This window comes from Denticeps clupeoides, chromosome 13 (assembly GCF_900700375.1).
Source record: "Denticeps clupeoides chromosome 13, fDenClu1.1, whole genome shotgun sequence".
Lineage (NCBI taxonomy): Eukaryota > Metazoa > Chordata > Actinopteri > Clupeiformes > Denticipitidae > Denticeps > Denticeps clupeoides.
The window spans coordinates 20613177-20635098 of NC_041719.1; the positions used below are offsets into that span (position 1 = coordinate 20613177).

General features: G+C 44.2%; 1 protein-coding gene across 10 annotated transcripts in view; it reads left to right on the plus strand.

The window, feature by feature from the left end:
* The first annotated feature begins 10525 nt into the window (after positions 1-10525).
* col24a1 (collagen type XXIV alpha 1 chain) overlaps positions 10526-21922 on the plus strand; it is a 98412-nt gene continuing 87015 nt past the window's right edge. For 4 of the 10 annotated variants that reach the window (XR_003751619.1, XR_003751620.1, XR_003751621.1 and 1 more), the window contains exon 1: positions 10526-11000. Coding sequence is in view for 7 of the 10 variants with exons in the window: in XM_029000025.1 (XP_028855858.1) it covers positions 10945-11000 (56 nt within the window). In the remaining 3 variants the exon portion in view is untranslated. The remainder of the gene's footprint in view (positions 11001-21922) is intronic. The other 6 variants (XM_029000024.1, XM_029000021.1, XM_029000023.1 and 3 more) reach the window with 2 other exon arrangements.

A 21922-nucleotide genomic window follows, 5' to 3' on the forward strand; every position in this document is an offset into this window, starting at 1 on the left:
GTCTCATGCAGCCAGATGTATGATAATTCAATTTGCATGTAGGTAATATCACTAGAATAGCATTCTTTTGTCACGATCCGGTCCGAAATGGGGGTTACAGTTTCATTGTTGTCCTGTGTAATGTTCCCTAATCGTTTTCACCTGTGTTAATTGTATAAAGCTGCCCTGTCAATTTCTGTTCGCCGTCAGGTCTTTAAAGTTATGTTCCGCGTTCACCAGTGTCTACGTCTCGGATGTCTCCCCTGTCTTGTGCTTCACCAATTAAACCCCGGTTTCGTGATGTCAGGTGAAAGCGTCCTTCATTCCTCGTCACTCTTCGTCCTCCTCTCCGTTCACCCGCCGCGTCATGCCCGCATGGACGTGACATCTTTTAACTTAGAAATACTGCAAAGATAAGAAATATGATCTCAATGCATGATGCAAAACGTTTGTCCATGACTTTATTACATTAAGATTAAATTTCTGCAAAGTATTAGTCCTGCATTATTTGTGATCCGCCATATCCCCTGCATTCGAAGGGTGTGGGGGTCAGTACTGGTACCCAAAGAACAGAAGGTCATAGCTGGGAGCAGATTCTTCTCTTATAGAGTTCTGCGGTTGTGAAACGGCTTGCCAGTCAGTGTTTGGGACTCAGATACAGTCTTAATGAAATCTAAACTGAAAACACATCTGATCACTCTGGCCTTCTTTTAAAATCCCAGACACAGTGTCTATTATTAAGTCCACTTTATTACACTGTCACCTAGTCAAGCATAGACAGTGTTCAAGTCACCTTAGTTAGGCTGTCCTAGTTAGGGTACCGGGCCAATGTTGTTACACAAATGTACCACTATAACAACATATTTCTGTACCAGTTGTACAGTGCCACCATCTGCCGCTGCTTCTGTTTGTTCTCTCCAAGGCACTGAATCAAGCGGTCAGTACCTGTACAAGGTACACATACGTCTGAACTGATTTGTGTTTATTAATAAATCTTGTTTGCAGTATGTCCCGTCTCTGCGCTTCCTTCCGCCGTCAGCTCGCAGACGTGACAGGGACTTTGTTTTTCATCTGATCACTGTACATAACATTATGGAATATTTGCATATTGCCATAATAAAAACGGAAGCAACAAACTTAATAAAAAACAGAATTTGTGTCATTCTCTAAACTTTTGGTCACGACTGTAAAGACTGGAAATGTGATGTTTTTCATATGGTTTCCTTTTCTGTCAGGAAAAATGTTTAAAAAATCTAAAAGCCAATAAATAAATAATAATTAACAGTAATTTGACCAGCTTACACTTTTAAAGTAACCTTAGCCAAAAATATTTTGTACATATTATATGTTTTTGTATTTTGGCTAAACCAATTTAATCATTGAACATTGAACAAAAATAACAAACCCATAGGATTCACAATACCTCCATGCTTACTTAGTTATTCTAGTTACTTAGACAAACTTGCTTGTTCACATTTTCAGAGCTCAAGGCAGCTCTAATTTTTGTTACTATGTGACCCTGTGGGCCAGGACAGAGAGTTGTGGTTATGTCCTTGCTCAACTGGACTGCCAATACAGCAGGCAGTCTGTCTTGTTGATAGTGGATTCTACTCTGTACAAACTCAGGGCTCTGTTACACAGGGCTTGCTCATTGAATCAGAGTCTAAAGACAACGATGAGAGAAAGAGTTTTCGTAGCAGGTGCATTTTGCATTGCATGATGATATTATTGTCTTTTTTGCGTTTGGACACAAAGAGCTGTCTGCAGGTGCTCTCAAGATTTGAAGACCAATAAGAGTGACATTCTACAAAACCTCCTGGAACTGATGCTCAGAGCTCCTATGGATGGAGTCAACAACATTTCTGGAAGATTTCCTTACAAGTAGCAGAATAGAGCAAAGAATTCCAGAATGCCTTTTCATTAGTTGTGTTGTTGTCACAGCCGGAGTGGGTCACGCCGCTGGTAGAACGACGTGACCCAACGTGACCCGTCTGTCTGTCCCCGCCTTCCTGGACCGCCTCCAGATCGTGTTTCAAGGCGAGACCGGGCGACGCGTGGCACGACTATGGCTCATGTCGTTACGCCAGGGAAATCGGAGCGTGAGCGATTACGCGATTGAATTCCAAACCCTGGCGAGCGACAGTGGGTGGACTGATGCCGCGCTCCCTGCCGCTTTCTACCAAGGCCTCCGGGAGGCGGTGAAAGACAAGATGGTAAATCGCGATTGGGTAAGTACAGTATAGTACAGTACAGTACTGGACAGTATAATCACGCTGGCCACGTCCATAGACAGACGTCACGCTGAGCGCGGCCAAGAACGGCGTAGCCACCCCCCTTTCCACTGTGCCCCGGCCGCATGCCTGCATGACGCCCCTAGGGCTCCGCCCCCCCGTGTATCCGACGAACCCATGCAAATGAGCCGAGCCCGACCCCCATTCACTCCGCAGGAATGAAGGCAACGAGAAGAACAGAGACGCTGCTATTACTGAGGAGAACCGAACCACCTCAGCGCCATCTGTCCCAACCGTCGAATCAAACCACACCCATCTGGAAAAACCCCACACTTCCCTGGCGAGCACCAAGGCCCTTCCCAGAGCCACCACCCGCTGCTCACTTCCCATCACCGTCTGCTGGAAGAAACCCAGACCCGGCCAACATTGGGGGTGAGCACTGGTGGACTCCGGGGCGGCCATGAACTTGATCAACGTCGATCTGGCCACCCGACTCCAGCTCCCTGTCTCCAGGTGCGATCCTCCCCGTGCGGTTATGGGACTGGATGGCAGCCCGTTGGGCTCAAGGAGAGTCCTTTTCCAAACCAAACCCCTACTAATCTGCCTCGAGCCCAATCATGTGGAAACCACAACATTCTACTTAACCACGACCCCCCATGACCCAATTGTTTTAGGATACCCATGGCTGACCACCCACGAGCCCCACATTGACTGGACCACAGGCACCATCAAACAGTGGGGACGCCAATGCATCCACCACCAACCCCGACAGGCCATGCCCCCAAACTGCTCTGGACCCACACACGTAGCAACGATGAGACTCGGCCACACCCCTCAACCCATGCCATGGTCCCTGCCTAGGACCAAAACCCTGATCCAAGACTGTAACCACCACGCCCAGATTCCAGCTAAAGACAGGACTGACTATGCCATCAGGCAAAAATCTGCCACAGCCCCACATAAACCATGCTTTCATGTGTAACAACAACCAAACCACACCTACTAGCTGAAACCACGCCCCTGAGAGACGATCCCCTGCCGTGGTCTTTGACAAGGACAAGGCAGCAGAGCTGCCCCCCCATACGCCTTATGACCTGCCGATTGAACTGCTCCCCGGCGCCTTACCACCACAAGGCCGGCTGTACTCGCTCTCACTTCCGGAGCGAAAGGCGCTGGATGAGTACATCACAGCATCCCTGGCTAGCGGCATAATCCGTCCTTCCACTTCTCCAGTCGCCGCCCCGTTCTTTTTTGTGGGTAACAAGGACGGGGGACTGCAGCCGTGCATTGATTACCGGAAGCTGAACGCAATAACCAAAAAGAACCGGTACCCCCTCCCACTTCTGAACACCGCCTTTGAACTCCTGGCAAGGGCCACTGTCTTTACCAAGCTGGACCTCCGAAATGCATACCACTTCGTTCGGATCCGGGAAGGGGACGAGTGGAAGACTGGTTTTATCACGCCATCCAGACACTATGAGTATTTGATAATGTCTCTCGAATAGCCCAGCCGCCTTCCAGGTGCTCGTCAATGACGTCCTCAGAGACATGTTGGACCAATTGGTGTTCGTCTACCTAGATGACATTTTAATCTACTCACCCAACCTCTCGACCCACACCTTCCACGTCAGAAAGGTCCTCCAGCGCCTTCTACAAAACCGTCTCTTTGTTAAATTGGAAAAGAGTACTTTCCACACAGCTGAAATCTCCTTCCTGGGGTTCCACATCAGCCCCCAAGGAATTGCCATGGATCCAATCAAGACAACCGCAGTCACAGTCTGGCCTGTTCCCACCACCATTCGTCAGCTACAGCAGTTCCTCGGATTTGCCAACTTTTACTGTCGCTTCATCTGCAACTTCAGCAAGGTGGCACAACCCATGACTTCCCTCCTTAAAGACCAACCAACACGACTCCACTGGAACCCCCAAGCTCAACAGGCATTCAGCAAACTCAAACAGCTATTCACCACGGCCCCCATCTTATTCCACCCAGACCCCCAACTCCCATTCGTTGTTAAAGTTGACGCGTCTAATCTAGGCGTGGGAGCAGTACTATCACAACAATCCGTCCTCCCCTATCCTCTCCCAGCCCTTCCTACTGGCCCCCGTACGCTGGACCCTCATTCAAGAGGTGATTGCGGATCACACACACCACCCCCCACCTCGGACCACGCCTCCCAACCTCACGTACGTGTCACCCCCTCTCCGACCACGCATCCTACAATGGGGGCATGACACTCCATTGGCCGGACACCCTGGCCAGCATTCAGCAGACGTTCTGGTGGCCAGGCCTGGCCTCAGACGTACAGGCATACGTTTCCGCTTGTAACACCTGCGCCTCACACAAGGCCGACACGCAACAACCCCAAGGCCTTCTCCTTCCCCTGCCTCGCCCCTATCGCCCATGGTCCCATGTCTCCATGGATTTCATCACAGGACTGCCACGATCGAGAGGGATGACCACCATTATGGTACTCGTGGACCGTTTTTCCAAGATGGCCCGGATCGTTGCCCTTCCAGGACTCCCTACCGCGACGTTGTCCTCCAAGAAGTGGTGCGGCACTTGGACCCCCAGTAGACCTCCTCTCTGACCGCGGCCCCCAGTTCATCGCCAGGTTCTGGCGTCACTTCTGGGGACAACTGGGGGTATCAGTCAGTCTGTTGTCAGGGTACCACCCCCAGTCCAATGGCCAGACCGAGAGGGTCAACCAGGAGGTGGAGGCCTACCTACGCTGCTACTGCTCGGCCAGACCTGGTCCCAACACCTCCTCTTGGCAGAGCTCGCACGGAACCAGCACAGTTCCTCGGCCACAGAGCGTTCCCCCTTCAAGGTGGTCACTGGCTTCAGACCCACATGGTTCCCCACGCCCATGGTCGAGGGACTGGTGCTGGTGCAACTCCGCCAGCTCCACACAGTCTGGTCCCAAGTTCACCGGGTCCTCAACCGCACCGCATGAAACGACAGGCGGACTGACGCCATCAGCCGGCCATCATGTACCATCCCAGAGACAGAGTTTGGGTCTCTGCTCGAGGCCTGCCTATGCCGTCCAGTTCCCGAAAACTAGGACCCCGCTTCATTGGATCCTTCAGAGTGACTCGGCGGAGGCGGGCCGCGGCCTAGAATATTTGGTGGCCTGGGAGGGCTAGGACCGGCGGACCGGGCCTGGGTTCCCCCGCGGAATATCCTGGATCCGGCCCTTCTCCTGGATTTCCATGACAGTCACCCTGATCTGCCGGGCCCTTCAGGAGCCGGGCCTAGGAGGGGGGGTTCTGTCACAGCCAATACACCTCCAGCCCACCAGAGAGCACCAAACCAGCCAGAGAGACGGCGACCCGGAAGCAGAAACAAGAGCGGGCAGCGCAGAGTATAAAAGTCAGGTAACCCCGAGGAGATGCTGCCCGATCTATGCCCAGAATTCATTCCCAGAGATGCTAGCCTTATTAACCCACACCCAGCTGATTAGAATCCACGACCACAACCTTTGCCTGTCCCCGACCACGAACCTTGCCTGATTCTACATCAAGACCACAACCTTCGCCTGCCACTGACATTGAGTTTGCCTGCCCCTTTTGCCAAGACGATCTCCCCGCTACCCCCCACGAAGCTCGAGTTCCACAGCTACACTCCCATCCCAACTCACTTCCGGCCTCCCTCTCCCCGACCAAACGGCTCCGGTCCTCCTCCCCAGCGCGTCCAATGTCTACTCCCCATGCCACGACTTGTCCCCTTGCTGCAAGCATGCCTGCAAATGCATCCCCGAACTCAAGCAGTGAAGTTATCACCCAGATATAATATTGGTGTTTTCTGATTGGCTAAAGTGTAGCCGCTACTGTGCTACGGTCTGAGATATTAGAATAGAATAGAATGCCTTTTATTGTCACTATACTCATGTACAATGAGATTAAAAGCAGCTCCTTCAGTGCAGACATATATGTAGAAAATAGTGCAGAATACAAATGAAGTGAAGTGTCAGCATTATATACAGTACAGGCTGACCGCAGAGTGAAGGCAAAGGGGCCAACAACCCCTCTGGGAACTCCTTCAAGACTGTTGGAAAACCATTTCATGTGACTACCTCTTGAAGCTCATCAAGAGAATGCCAAGTGTATGCAAAGCAGTAATCAATAATGTTATTGAACAGCATACAGATATTTCACAGTATTCAATGCTAATAAATATTAATATTGCCCAGTTGTAGCTTAGAAAGAAGGAAATCTGGGTGTTTGGGGGGGTTCAACCGTGTAGTCAGTGCATATAAGAGTTTAAAGTGGTTATGGCTTTTTGTGAAAAAAACTGTTCTTGAATCAATTTGTCTTTGCTGTGATGTACCTGTGATGCATCTTCCTGAGGTCAACAGATCAAACAGATGAAAGCCAGGGTGGGAGCTGTCCTAGATGTTTTTTGCTCTGCTGAGGCATCAGAGGTGTAGATGTCCATCAGGGAGGGGAGAGGGTGACCAATGATCTTCTGTGCTGCATTTACTACTTTCTGAAGCCTCTTTCTGTCTTCCATGGTGCAGCTGCCGTACATTACTGTAATAAAGTACAGTACAAGCCCTCAATGGAGGAGAGGTAGAAGTTCAGCAGCAGGTTGGAGTCCAGGTTGAAGATTCTGGTGAGGAGCTTGTAAGCACAGGCTTTCAGTACTGTACCAGGTAGTCCGTCTGGCCTGGCAGCCTTCTTGGGGTTCACTGCCAGGAGCACCCGTCTGACATCGTGCTCATTTACAGTGAGTGGAGTGATGCAGGAACCTGGTGGGGGTGGAAGCAGGGCTGGAGCAGGTGAGTGCTGCTGCTGATGTGCTTTGAAACGAGCAAATGAGCAATTTAGCTCATCTGCCTGCAACACACTCAGATCTCCTGGTGGTGCATCACAGCCTCTGTAGTTTGTGATGGCTTGAATTCCCTGCACACGCCTCCCATGTATTGTGACTTGACAAGTGGCACTCTATGCTCCTCTTATGGTCTGTCTTGGCTTTTTTAATTCCACTTTTCAGAACGGCTTGAGCTGGTCATCCAGGGTTTTTGTTTTGTTTTGATCCAGAACTTGACATAGCCCAGTATCGTTCCTGTGAATGTTTCCATCTCCTGGTGTTCAAACATGTCCCAGTTTTATCTGTTTGAAGCAGTCCTGTAGTTTGAGGGTGCATTATAATGGCAGGTTATGGGCACGGCAACATATTAGCCTACAAAAAAATAGTGGAAATGCAACACTCAAAAGTCGGCACAATTTCCTTTCAATTTAGATGGATTTTTTTCATGTTTTACTCAGTAACAGGGGAGATACTTGATACTTGGTAAATGTACTTGAGAAAGGTAGAATTACCTATTTACAAATTACTCACAAAGAGGAAGAAAAAATGTATTGCTGTTGCAATACACCATGTCCCTAGTCAGAAGTACCAGCAAAAAAAAAAGAACTAAAAAAAATACTCAATTACAGTGAGTAAATGTAATTTGTTAAATTCAACCTCTGGGAATGGGAGATGTCTTGCTGCAGCCACCATGATTTGTGCACTGTCTGTTCTGATTCCCTATTGCCCTGCCACAGAAAGAAACTGTTCAGCACAGTTTTCTTGTAGTTTCTTGTGTTTGTCTTCTGTGCAGTCAGGGCAAAAACTGAAGATTCCCATCCTGTCTGTAACATCAACAATACGTGCAAGGACTCCAATGTCATCGTCGTCGTCTTCTTATCCGGGTCCGGGTCGCAGGGGTAGCATCCCAAGTAGGGAATCCCAGACAGCCCTCTCCCCAGCCACCTCCACCAGCTCCTCCGGCCAGACCCCAATTCATTACCAGACTGGAGATATAATTTCTTAAACATGTCCTGGGTGGCAGGACATCCCCGAAACACCTCCCCAGGGAGGCGTCCAGGAAGCATCCTGACCAGGGCTAACAAAAAGCCAATTCCAGCCTTCTGCCTCTCACCCGGAGCAACTCCAGCAAAGGAAAGTGTCCAACCTATCTCAAGGACTTGGGTTCCAGAGCCAATGCAATGTGTCAAGGTGAGTCTGACCATATCTAGCTGGTACCACTCAACCTCTTTCACAAGCTCCAGCTCCTTCCCCGCCAGAGTGGTAATGTTCCATGTCCCAATGGCCAGTTTTCTTTTCCAGGGATCGAACAAGGTCTGACACCCAATCCACATTGCACCGGACCCTTCATGTTCCTCATGCAGGTGGTGGGTCCACAGTTGGATAAGCCCATGTATATAAACATAATTATGTGTGAAAATATATAAATGCTTAAGGCATCACAAATCACTGAAGCATGACTGCATGCTCTGCACATTAGGATCTTAGATCTCAAGGTCAACAAGTATTGCTGTAATAATGTAGTTCTACATTCATTACCATAGGTTTTACAAATGACACAAATACTGCTTTTCACAAAGTTTGCTGCTTCCATTTTTATTATGACCATTTTTACATACACTCCCAAATGAAGAGTAATCAGATGAATTGCAAAGTCCCTTTTTGCCATGAAAATGAACTTAATACCAAAAACACATTTCCACTGCATTTCAGCCCTGCTGAGGTCATTTTAGTGATCCTCATGCGAACACAAGTGAGAGTGTTGACATGCACAAGGCTGGAGATCATTCTGTCATGCTGATTGAGTTAGAATAGCAGGTTGGATGCTTTAAAAGCAGGGTGATGCTTGAAATCATTTTTCTTCCATGGTTACCTGCAAGGAGACACATGCAGTCATCATTGCGTTGCACAAAAAAAGTTTCATGGGCAACGATATTGCTGCTACTAAGATTGCACCTAAATTAAACTAAAAACTAAAACGTGTTGTGGATAAGGCTTAGGGTGCCCAAGAAATTCCGGAAAGCACCAGGACCATTTCCTAAAGATTATTAAGCTGTGGATCAGGGTGCCACCAGTGTGGAACTTGCTCAGGAAAGAGTGTAGCGAAGTCTTTTGGAGGATGGCCTGGTGTCAAGAAGGGCAGGCAAGAAGCCACTTCTCTCCAAGAAAAGCATCAAGGACAGACTGATATTCTGATAAATGTACAGGGATTGGACTGATGAGGACTGGGGTAAAGTTATTTTGATGAAATCCCCTTTTTGATTGTTTGGGGAAAATGATTGTCCAGAGAAGAAAAGGTGAGCACTACCATCAGTCCTGTCTTGTGGCAACAGTAAAGCATCCTGAGACCATTCATGTGTGGGCCTGGTTCTCATCCAAGGGCTTACTCACAATTTTGCCTAAGAATACAGCCATGAATAAAGAATGGTACCAAAACAACCTTTGACAGCAACTTCTCCCAACAATCCAAGAACAGTTTGGTGAAGAACAATGCCTTTTCCACCATACCATAGGGCCAAAGTGATAACTAAGTGGCTCGGGTCACAAAACATTGAAATGGCACAAACAAAACATTTGGCCCATAGCCAGGAAACTCCCCAGACAAACTCCAAGCACTGATTATGAAGGAATATGTTGCCATCAGTCCGGATTTGGCCCAGATGTTTATTGACAGCATGCCAGGGCAAAGTGCATAGGCAAAAAGGCAACATTGGGAAATATTGACCCTTTGCGTAAACTTGATGTCATTGTTAATAAAAGCCTTTAAAACTTATTAAATGCTGAAAAGTAATATATCAATACACCACAGAAACAACTGACAAAAGATCTAAAAACACCAAAGCAGTAGAATTTTTGAAACGCAGTATTTGTGTCATTCTCAAAACTTTTGGCCACGACTGTAGATTTATAGATTTCCTAATATCGCCCCTGCCCCACCAGGTGGTGCTATATCCTTGTCTTGAAGAACTAATTAGCCTCACAGGTTTCCCTCATTAGTAGTGTTAATTAAACCTATGCAGTCTTCCTTCTGTGGTTAAAGTTTTGGACTCACGTTAGAGAATTTGGTTCTACCGAGCCCGTATGTCCTGCCTCATCTGTGGCGTGGCTGTATAGGTAGTAATGCGTTTAGTAATCTGAGGAGAGATAAGAATGAGGGATTTGTTGGGAAAATGTTGGATTTATATTACACTTACAGCATTTGACAGAGTTTTAGATTTAAATGTCCATATAAATCCTTCATTTGGTTGTCTCTTCCGGCTTTTTAAGTCTATGTGCGTATTTTCTATATGTTTGGAAAGAATATGTAGTCAATGACTACATGTTTTACACAAAATATAATGACCATAGTTATCTTTATTGTGTAATTTTTACTTTGTCATTTGACTTAATTGAAACGTTCCCTGGCCCATTGCAGCAGGCTGGCGCTGAACTGGTGCTGGTCTGTGATATGAACAGGCAGTAATTGGTGAAATTTAACACCAGCTGGTAGTCGGGATAACTGCAGCTCCGCTTGCACCAGTGCAAGTCAAGGCAGATGCGGAAAACAGCGCCTGGAGGTACAGCACGGCTGTGGGATTGTCTGTCTGTAAAGGACCATATTTTACCAGCACCCGCCTCAGTTATTTGCGTAGTTGTCTAGTCGTAGTCGTACATGGAGCAGGACACATTTTATGTTCTCCTGCTTTGATGTCCGCGCTATATCGTGCACTTTTCCAATGCTTTTTTTGTCGCAAGTGACATTTTTTTAGTGTGCGGTGAAGCGTCCAGTACCATCGGAGCCGCGTCGGACGGGAGAAACTTTTGCCTTCCTCTCGTTACGCTCCCGTTGACTGTAACCAAGAGCTGGCCCATGACCCGGTATCCCCTGGAGCGGAATTCTGTTTTCACTTAGAACTTTGCTGCTCGGACAAATGCATACAAATGCATTTAGGAGCTCAACGGACAAGGAGTGGACACGTTTCTCCCACAATAAAAACGTAAGGAACCCAACTGCGGTGCGCTTTCTCCTGTTTTCTCTGAGCAATGTATCGTTCTGTTCGACGTTTCACAGAAAAAGTGTAAAACGGGTGAATGCATGTACATGATTTAGGGAGGGCGCCCTGTTCGCCTGCGATTTTATTTCCAGATCGGCTCAGCTGTCTGGTTAACAGGCCAGTTACATGGCTTAAAATAAGGGTCTTCGTCTCCATTCAGCATTCCACACAAGAAACAAATTTAGAGCAGATGACGAGCCGGCTAACCTTTCGCTCACACTGCTGTGGAACTCCTGTCTCCGGTTTAAATGGAACAGTGGAGCGGCTCGGTTATCATCGCGAATGATATCCGAATGTAAGTGCGGATTGGATAATTTCATCTGGCTATGCGGTCTCGGACAGTTAAGCAAACTGTCGCAAAAAGATGACACGTGTGCTTTTAAACGGTCCATTACTGACACATCCCAATGCTTCTTATAAACACAAGATTGTGTAACATAAATATTGCATGCAATATTGGTGGTAGCAAAATGTTCCCCATTGATCAACTTTAATTTTGCCCATTCATTACTTCTAGTCTTCACTCTAGTTTAACTTTTTAATTTGTGCTTCATCTGCGCATCCTGTCTGTCTGTCTTATGCTTCATTGATGATCCATTAGGGGCAGAGGTGGCCTAGTGGTTAAGAAGGTGGCACTGTAATCAGAAGATTATTGGTTCAAATCTCGATCCGCCAAGGTGCCACTGAGCAGAACACTGTTACCGCATGCCTCTCCCCGGGCGCCTGTTGTGGCTGCCCACTGCTCATCAAGGGTGATTGGTTAAAAGCAGAGGACACATTTTGCTGTGTGCACAATGTGTTTCACAATCACTTCTTTTTCACATTTGTATCCCTATTAAATAGTTAAAAGCATATATGCATTATTAAACATTTACAGTAATATGTAAGTAAATTATTACCTTTTCAGATTGCATGCATTAATTTGTGTACACTATATGGAAAAAATATATGTTTGGCAACATGGTGATAGGGTTCATTTCAGTGTTATTGTAACATTACTCTGGTATGCTCAAAATTTAACCAAACTAGTAGCAATTGCAACATGTAATCTCTGTACATCACTTTCTTCCTATGGATATGTCAAACAAAAATGGTAAATTCTGTGCAGTCTGAAAATATGTAATCATGAAATTGACAACTGTTTGATTTTGCATAGCAACCTATTTCAGTAGTGCCATTATTTTTAATATAACTATGTTTTGGGGATAGTCATTTTAAGTCCAGTATGTATTAGAACAAGACATAAAATTCAGTTTTAATGTTTATGATGCCCACATGTTTTCCCTATCTTACTTCACCTATATGGTTTTTCTTTAACAATGTTGCTTGTTCTTGGATATATTTATATTTTAAAATATTATTTGAAATATTCTGTTTATTTTTCAGTGACTACATTAATGTCAATTATTGAAAACAATATTATTCATTACAATGTTTCAGTTAGAGTAGATCTGTACAAGGAAGAATTCTGCCATTGCCATTTGTCTGTAACTGCATTTTACAACACTTTGGCAGCGCAACTAGGACCTGGTAGATAAGTCGAGAAGTTCCACGAAGTAATGTCATAACGATGTCTGAAGATTTACAGATCTGTGTGAGGAAGCTAATACCTAAGCATCTGTCATTCGTGCCACTGTCAGAAAAGGGCCAACCAATAAATACAAGATTTTTTTTTCTGTCTGTCCTATGGACTAAGTAAATCTTTACACAGGCTTAGAATGACATTTCTGGCCAGTTGAGGTGACCCAGGCCTTTGCATAAAATGAGTTGTTTTAAAAGACAGCATGTTGAGTTTACAAAGATTGCCTGTTTAGCATGTAAAGCCAAAATCTTGTTCTCTTTCTTTATATTATTATTATTCCAATTTTTCTTTGTTTTTATACTCAATTAATCCATGCTGCAGATGTATGCTTGTGCTTTTACAAGGGATATGTTCCTTTGCCACAGCCATTTTTCAGGCCAATTTTTTTTCCCCATTGACTTAACATGGATCCACGGCCTCTCACATCCACAATTTCTATCTTAGGCACCTGTAACTCAATATACCGCATCTCCATGACACCCTCTTTTTGTTCTTTTAGTTTTTTCCCCAAGTGGCCACACCTCAGCGCCTCTTTTTCATCCCTTATTTTTTCACTTATAAACGGAAATTTAACTTGTCTTTGTTCCCTTAAATTTCAACATATTGACATGAAACTTGCTACATAACTTTAGCTAAGGTCACCTTAATTTAAATTTTGGTGATGTGCCACGTGTGCTAGCATGCTAATATGCTCATTTTTAAACATGCTCCAAACGTCACCAATTTTAACATGGCACATAATGTCCACACCCTGTTAACGTTTTTTTACGTTACCATGCAAGTAACATGCAAATTTAGGTTAAATTAGGTGCGGTCCCTGAACTGGAGCGGTATCTTAGAGACTGTGTGTGAAAAAGAAAGTAAGATAGGATGTACCTTACTGTACATGGAAAAGAAATTTAATTGGAGATGGAAAAAAATATTAAATGCCATTAAGTGCCCTAATGGTAACGGGGTAGAAGCTGTCATTTAGTCTGTCCTTGTCTTAATTCTCTTGTATCTTTTGCCTGATTGCAGCAGTTGGAACAGGTCTTGAGTGCGATGTGAGGAGTTGTTTATGTATCACAGCTAATTGCTGGACTTGTATGATTTAAAAGCAATTAATAGTTATGTATTGACTGTGCTAATTATCTTGCCATTATCTTGTTTGTGTAGTAACATGAGTAAATGTAATTCATTACTTTCCACATCTGATAAAGGCAGTGTCATGAATTCATGAAAATGTGTAATAGACACAGAAAATTAATAACACATTAAAAAAATAAAGGGAACACTTAAACAACCCAATGTCATTGGTCCTGGGATCCTCCTAATGCAAGACACTGTTAGACCTCATGTGGCTGGAGTGTGTCAGCAGTTCCTGCAAGACTATGATGAACTGGACTGGCCCACTCATTCTCCAGCACATTCATCACTGTAAAGAACAAATAATTTAATATGAATATTTAATTCATTCAAATGTCTTATTTTTGTGTTTCCTTTATTTTTGTGAGCACTTTTTTGTGTATAATGCTGTCTGTTGCTTGAACAGGTTCATAAAAATGCTGTTCATAGGCAGGTGTATCCATTATCTCATGTTCTTTTTATGGGCCACGTGTGGAAGTTGGGACTCTTAGGATTGAAAGCAGGTATTGTCTCGATCAGCCATTTAACAGTTTGACATTTCCTCTATAATCCCTGGATAAGAGGCTTTGGGGAGGGGCAGTCGATTGGCACTTGGGAGGAGAAATACAACCCTCTGTGGTATTGTGCTCTGATAAACTTTGCTGAGGTTAATGAAGATGAAGTTTATTGTCATATGTACAGTGTGCAGAGGACAATGAAATTCTTACTTGAAAACCCCTCCCTCACAGACAGAACATAAGACATGAGACATAGAAGACAAACTGGTGCAGCAACAATAAGTCACAGGCTAAGTTGCATAAGGTGAATGTGCCTAATGTTAAGTAAGTTCCATAAAGTAAAGCGGAAGATGGCAATGCAGTATAAGTTGTTTTGTGTTCCAGTATTACACATTGTGTGAAGAATAGATTTATTGCACATATTACATATTCCACAGTTACTGTGTGTTGAATAGGCTGATGGCACTGGGGTACAAATTGTTCCTGAATCATGTTGTCGTGTGTGAATTGTCCCGAGTCTCTTGCCTGATGGGAGTAAAAGTAAAAAGTGACAGTGCAGGGTGGATGGGGTCTTTCAGGATGCTCTTAGTTTTCCTGTACATGCTGTAAATGTCCGTTTTTGCTGGGAGTGGTGTGCCTGTGATCCTCTGAGCTGTTTTCACCACCCTCTGCAGAGCTTTCTTGTCCTCAACAGTGCAACTGCCATACCAAGACGCAACACTTCCTGTGAGGATGGACTCCACAGCGTACCTGTAATATCCGATGAGGGCAGAGGTGGATACCCCAGCCTTCTTTAGGCATCTGAGGAAGTGAAGTTGTTGGTGGGCTTTTGGTGACCGCTGCTGTGTGTTCTGACGACTTGAGGTTGGCACTGAGGGTGACCCCAAGCTGCTGACCCTCTCCACAGCACCTCCTCTGATGTAGAGTGAGCTGCATCCTGCCTCCTAAAATCCCAAACCATCTCCTTGGTTTTGATGACATTGAGAGAGAGGTTGTTCTCCTGACACCACTCTGCCAAGAGTCTCACCTCCGCTCTGTAGGCCATCTCGTCGTTGTTGCTGATCAGGTATACAATGGTGGTATCATCAGCAAACTTGATGGTGTTGGAGCTCTGTCTGGACACACAGTTGTGTGTAAACAGGGAGTACGGCATTGGGCTCAGAACACTTCCCTGCGGCATGCCAGTGTTGAGGATCATTGTGGTGGAGGTGTTTTTGCCGATCCTCACATGTTGCGGTCTGTTGTTGAGAAAGTCCAGAACCCAGTTGCACAGAGTCCCAGTGCTCGCAGCTTCTGGATCAGCTTGGAGGGGATATCTGTGTTGAATGCAGAGCTGAAATACACAAACAGTCTGGCATAGCAGTTCTTATTGTCCAGGTGAGCCAGGGTGGATCTTTTGTGACTATATGCAAATTGAAGGTGGTCTAGACTGATCAGAATGGAGCTCAAGATGTGCCCCATTACCAGCCTTTCAAAGCACTTAATTGAAATGGAGGTTAGTGCATAGGGCTGCACGATTTGGGGAAAAAGACATATTGCAATTATTGAGATCAATATTGCGATTGCGATATGATAAAGGACACTTGCTTGTATATCAATGAAAAGTCGCATACAAATTACTAATAGTGAAATGTTTAATTTCAAAGTGAAACACACAAAGTACTTATAACAACTTGAAATGCCCAGTGCTTTCAAAATACAATATTCTACTAAATTAAATAATCACAAAAAACTATTTACATTACTGTCGAACGACAAACCCTAGTAAGGCTAAACAACTGTTTTGATTATATTTGGCCATTATAAAATCCCGTATTATAGTTCTTACATTTAACCAAAACGTTGTTTGGAGGCTGGCTTGAACACAGGAATGCATAGCTTTGTTATCTTAGCCTAGCTTAGCAAAGGTTAAGACTAAGGATTTTATAATGGCCAAATATATTCAAAACAATTGTCCAGCCTTACCTATGAAATGTAATCCCCCAGGATCTGGTTTGGAGCGTACAGCAGTTTGTACAGCCCCAAGCAGCACAAACGTGAGGCATTTTTATGCACTTCTCTCCATAGACATGTATATGCTTCATGCCACAGCAGAGCCTATCGCAATATGGCAGCGACGTTGACGTATGATGCAGCTCGTCATGCGACGTCTACCCAGTCACCAATCTGAGGTCTCCTTTGAACCGAATTGAAAGTCATGTGACCAAACACGTCACATCCGACTGAAGGGAGACTTCAGTCAGCTCGCAAACTTTGAGAGAATGAGAGAATGGATCGGATATGTTGCCGATGTACTAATCATTTAAATTGCAGCTTTTTGCGTTCATGTAATCGCACAGACTGACATCGCGATTACGATTACGATTAGATTAATCATGCAGCACTATTAGTGCAACAGGCCAAAAGTCATTAAGGCCACTGGCTTTGTTCTTCTTGGTAACTGGCACAATGGTGGTGTTTTTGAAGTAGATGGGGACAGTTGAGCTCTGCAGGGAGGTGTTATAAATGTCTGTAAAGATGGCAGACAGCTTCTCACTGCACACCTTCAATACATGACCCGAAATTGTCTGTGAAGATTGTCAGTCATCCAGGTGAACTTGTCTGAAAGTTGAGTCATGGCAACTGGAGATGTTAAAGAAAGAAAGTCCAGTTGCCATGACTCAACTTTCAGACACAACGCGAAATTCCATCTGGACCGGCAGCTTTGCGGATGTTACTTAAATTTATTTTGCAGACACTTTTATCCAAAGCGACTTACAGGAGGAAGACACCAGCAATTCTCGTTCAATTTCTATAGATTTTGAGTTTACAAAAACTAAGAGCCCCGATAGGCCTAAGCAAAGAACATGCTCGGAGATTAAGTGCTAAGTGCTTTTATTTATTTATTTATTCTCTGCAGTGTGTACGCATGTGTGTGTGTAAGTGTTAGATTTGTCTGAAATATTTTTTGAATAAGTAGGTTTTCAACTGCATCTTAAAGGTGGTAGTAGTCTCAGCTAGTCGAACGGAGCAGGGCAAGTTGTTCCACCAGCCAGGGACAACAAAGGAGAACAGAGTTGTTGTTGTAGTTAACAGTAACAGCAACGCGCTGTGATCGGAGGTGTTCCGTGTAGCAGTGGTTGAGCGTGTTGTTTCCCCGAGTGGGACCGGAGACATGTTGGTGATATTTCGGGTACACGCTCTTAAAATTCACCCTGTCAAAATCTCCAGAGACAATGAACAATGCGCATTCTGGTGATCAGCTGAAAGAGTACACTCAGAGTGCGCTGTGTGTTTCCTTGCGGTTGGATATATTTCATTTACATTTAAGGCATTTGGCAGACGCTTTACACATCGATGAAGTGATCAGTTCTGGTTCATTAGGACCCCCAACTATGAATACAATCTTTTTAATCATTCTGTTTTAGTTTCTATACATAAGTCAGACAATAAGAAGGTTACAAGTTAATCTAAATATTCTCTAAAGAGGAAGGTCTTGAGCTTCTGTTTGAAAGTGCTCAGTGAGTGAGCTGTTCTGACCTCAAGGGGTAGAACATATTTCAGTATCGGTCGTACAGTGCAACCGTCTGCCGCTGCTTCTGTTTGTTTTTCTCCGAGACACGGAATCAAGCACCCAGACTACTGGCAGACTCCAGTGAAGAGACCAGCAAATTAATCCTGGTTCCTGACAACTGCTTAACAAGGACATACCATGAAACAAACCAGAGGGTCACCACAGCCACCACCACCGTTACAACTACAGCTTCAGGGATCTTCAAATGGACCAGTAACATCATTATGGACACGTAATCTAGACCATGACAGTGAATACATCCTGGACTTATCCAACGCTACAACCGTAGGACTTATCATTGTATCATATCCAACCCTGCACTGACACCATTTGCAGGCTCACTCTACCCTGGAAGGGGGTCCCTCTCTGTATCACTCCTTCCCAAGGTTTCTTCATCTCTTTTTTTTTTTTTTTCTCTAGGAGAGAGTTTTTTTTGTGTGCAGAAGGGTCAAGTGTGGGGGGTGTCAACTGTAGGGCCTGTCAAAGCCCATTGAGACATACTGTATGTGATTTTGGGCTATATAAGAAATAAATGTTGTTGTTGTTGTTGTTCGTTCCACCACCGAGGGGTCAAGACAGAGAAGAGTCTAGATGAGTGTCTTCCTCGTACCTTCAGAGATGGAGGGACCAGGCGAGCAGTACTGGAGGCTTGAACAATACGAGGTGCAGTGCGAGATGTAATAAGGGTAGGATGGTGCTACTCCATGTTTGGCTTTGTAGGCCAGCATCAGTATTTTGAATCTAATGCGCGCAGCTACTGGGAGCCAGTATAGGGAACGTAGCAGAGGGGTGGTGTAGCAGAGGGATGGTATATACCGCCGTCAGAACTCTCGCTGAACTCTCTCAGCTATTTATCAGCAGGTACACGAGGTCTGGAGTGCAGTGACGTGAAATAATTTCCACATTCGTGCACCATGTGTTGTTCACGAGAAAGCACATGCCACCGCCCTCCTTTCTTCCCCAACATCTCTGTCCGATCAGCTTGATTGATTGTGAACCCCTCCAATTGGACTGCATGGTCTTGAATACTCTCAGTTAGCCATATCTCTGTGAAACACCGAACACAGCAGTTACTCAGCTCTATATGGAATGAAGTCGTCCTCTGAGGTCGTCCAATTTGTTGTCCAAGGACTGGACGTTTGCCAGGATTGCTTGGCATCGGTGGTCGTAGTCTGTGGCGTTTTACTCTGACTTGCGCCCCAGCCCTTTGGCCCCGTCTCTGCTCTCACTGGCTGCAAACTAGACCTTACAAACAAGAAAATACATGCAAAACAAATCTACGAGGAGCGGCACTCAATACATCTGCACTCTACAACGCTGGTCATATTTAGTGCTTCAATAGCTGTACTTGTCCTGATAGGAGATTATATCCATTGATAGACTGTCTGCAAACTGTGTACTTGAGTTAAAGTAGATATACCCAAGGTAAAATTTTACTTTAGTAGTCTTCCCTTTAAAAGTTCAAACATATTTTGCTTCAAATGTACTTTAGACCAATAGTAAAAGTACACTGATTTATTATGGTTCTAATGTAATTAGTCATTTTTGTGGGTTTTTTTCATTGTGTGCAGAAAGGTCAAGTGTTGGGGGTGTCAACTGTAGGGTCTGTCAAAGCCCACTGAGACATACTGTATGTGATTATGGGCTATATAAGAAATAAATTGTATTTTGTCACAACAATCTTTTAACAATGTCTCTTTTCTGGTGTTCATTGAAATATATAATAAGCACAAAAACATTATAACACTATATATTCTGAAAATAAACAGATAATATCAGGGGCAGGGCTTGCAATGTAAGTGTCACATTTGTGCATGAAACATGAGAGGAAGTTTACAAAAAAACAGAATGTGTCACTACATCAAAAGGCAGGGAGCAGTGTGTGAGAACTGTACCTTGCTCAGTGGTACCATGGTGGTTCAGAATTTGAACAGAAAACCTTCCAATACCCACTGTGAAGCATGGGGGTGCAAACATTATGTTACAGACCTGCCAGGTGTGTTTTGACTGTGAACGGGTCCTGAGGTGAGATGAGCAGAGGAACCCCCAACCAAAAGTTCTTCACATTATTCAGTAGTCTTTAATTGTAAATATTTTATATAGCAGTGGTTTATCTCCGTATGATCTTACAGTAAAATGAGGTTATAACATCATTATTAAATGAGTCAATTATAATAATTCATGTATTTAAAGGAGTTTAGTACCAGTCAATGTTTAGTGCTATATAGGTAGGGTAAGGTAAGGTAAATGCAAACACTGCCAGGTTACAAAATTTCTAAATTACAAACAGTTATTAATTCGGAATTTACAAAAGTAAACAAAAAGTTTAATCTAATGTAATTAGTTCCATAATTTAAATAGTTACACTATTGTTACATTTCAAATAGGATAAATTGTAACAAATGATATTTCCAATGTAATCTCCCAACACTGCAAGACCAAGAGACACTAAGACGAAGACAAGACCAAGACCAAAAGCAGACTAGGGCTAGAAGGATCATAACATTACTCAGATCAAATGTGACAAAAATGGCATTGTTGTAAAGTGTCATTACTTGTCTTATCTTTTCAATTTTTGTATTGTCCATATAATTTAAAATCTCCCATATTTGCCATTGTTAATATGATGGAAAATAATATTCTCAACAATCCTCTCCTATAACCATTTTACCAGACCTAGTCAAGGGCTATGAATATGGCTATAATGCTTGCTTTTGAATAGAAAAGAATGAACTTTTGGCCCTCAAATTTTCATTGACACTCTTAAATACATTTGATCTACAGTTAGAGATTTAACAAAGGGTAGTTAATTCGATGCTTGCAAAAAACAATATATCTCCCCCTGACTGTACTATGCGTATTCTGTTTGATCTTTCTTTGTATATACTGTTTTTCTTTATACTGTCCTGGGGCAGTATGTTCATCAAGGGTACCTCAATGGCATCTTGGCTGGTTGATTCTAATCCATTACCTTCTGCTTTCTTTACTGCCAGGCCACCAGGTGAGGGTTCTACCCCTGGGGTTTGGCCAGCTTCTAGTAAATCTCCTGTCCCATAACTACTCTATGTTTGTGGGCTCAAGACCATGGTATTTCTAGCTTTGTCACAGCCTATTTGCAAATCTCTTTTGTACTGTGTTTTGTAGGCAATTAATACATTGTCCCTTTTATTCAGATGGCCAATACTAAAATTTCCTGATTCATGCAGTTCATGAATTTGCCACCCCCACATTAGGACAGTGGTGGTATAGCAGTTAAGGAAGTGGACTCGTACCTGTAAGGTTGCAGTTTTAAATGCCACTAAGGTACACTTGAGCAAGGTACCAACACTACACATTGCTCCCCAGGCACCTTTCACGGGGGACACATTTCGTTGTGTGCACCATGTACTGTGTTGTAGTGTATCAATATGACATTGATGGTTTTCTGTGAAACATTGATTGCACTTATTCTAATATTAAATACAATATAAATGATATATAAAATAAAAAATAATTCTGCTGTTTTGAAGTTCCCAATGAGCACAGTGGCCTCTATCATTTGTAAGTTGAAGAAGCTCAAATGACCAGAATTCTTCCTAGAGCTGGCCAGCCACCTAAACCGAGCGATCAGGGAGAAGGGCCTTAATCAGGGAGGTGGACACAGAAAAACCTAGAAGGACATCCACTAATCAGGTCTGTGTGGTAGAGTGGCCAGAAGGAATCCACTTCTTAGTAAAAGGCATGTGGCAACTACCTGGAGTTTGCCAAAAGGCACTTGAAGGACTCTCAGACCATGTGGAAAAAAAATTCCTTGGTCTGATGAGACAAATATTGAACTCTTTGATGGGAATGTCAGGCATCATGTTTGGAGGAAACCTTGTCACCACTCATCACCAGATTAATACCATTCCTACAGAGAAGCATAGTGGTGGCACCATCATCCATCATGCATTGGGGATGTTTTTCAGCTGCAGGAACTGGGACTAGTCAGGATAGAGGTAAAAACGACTGCAGAAATGTACAAAAACATCCTGGATGAAAGTGTAGTTGTCATTGTGAAATGCTGCATCACCCTTAGTGAGCAGTGGACATCCATGAAAGGCGCCTCAGGGAGAAGTGTGTGGGAATG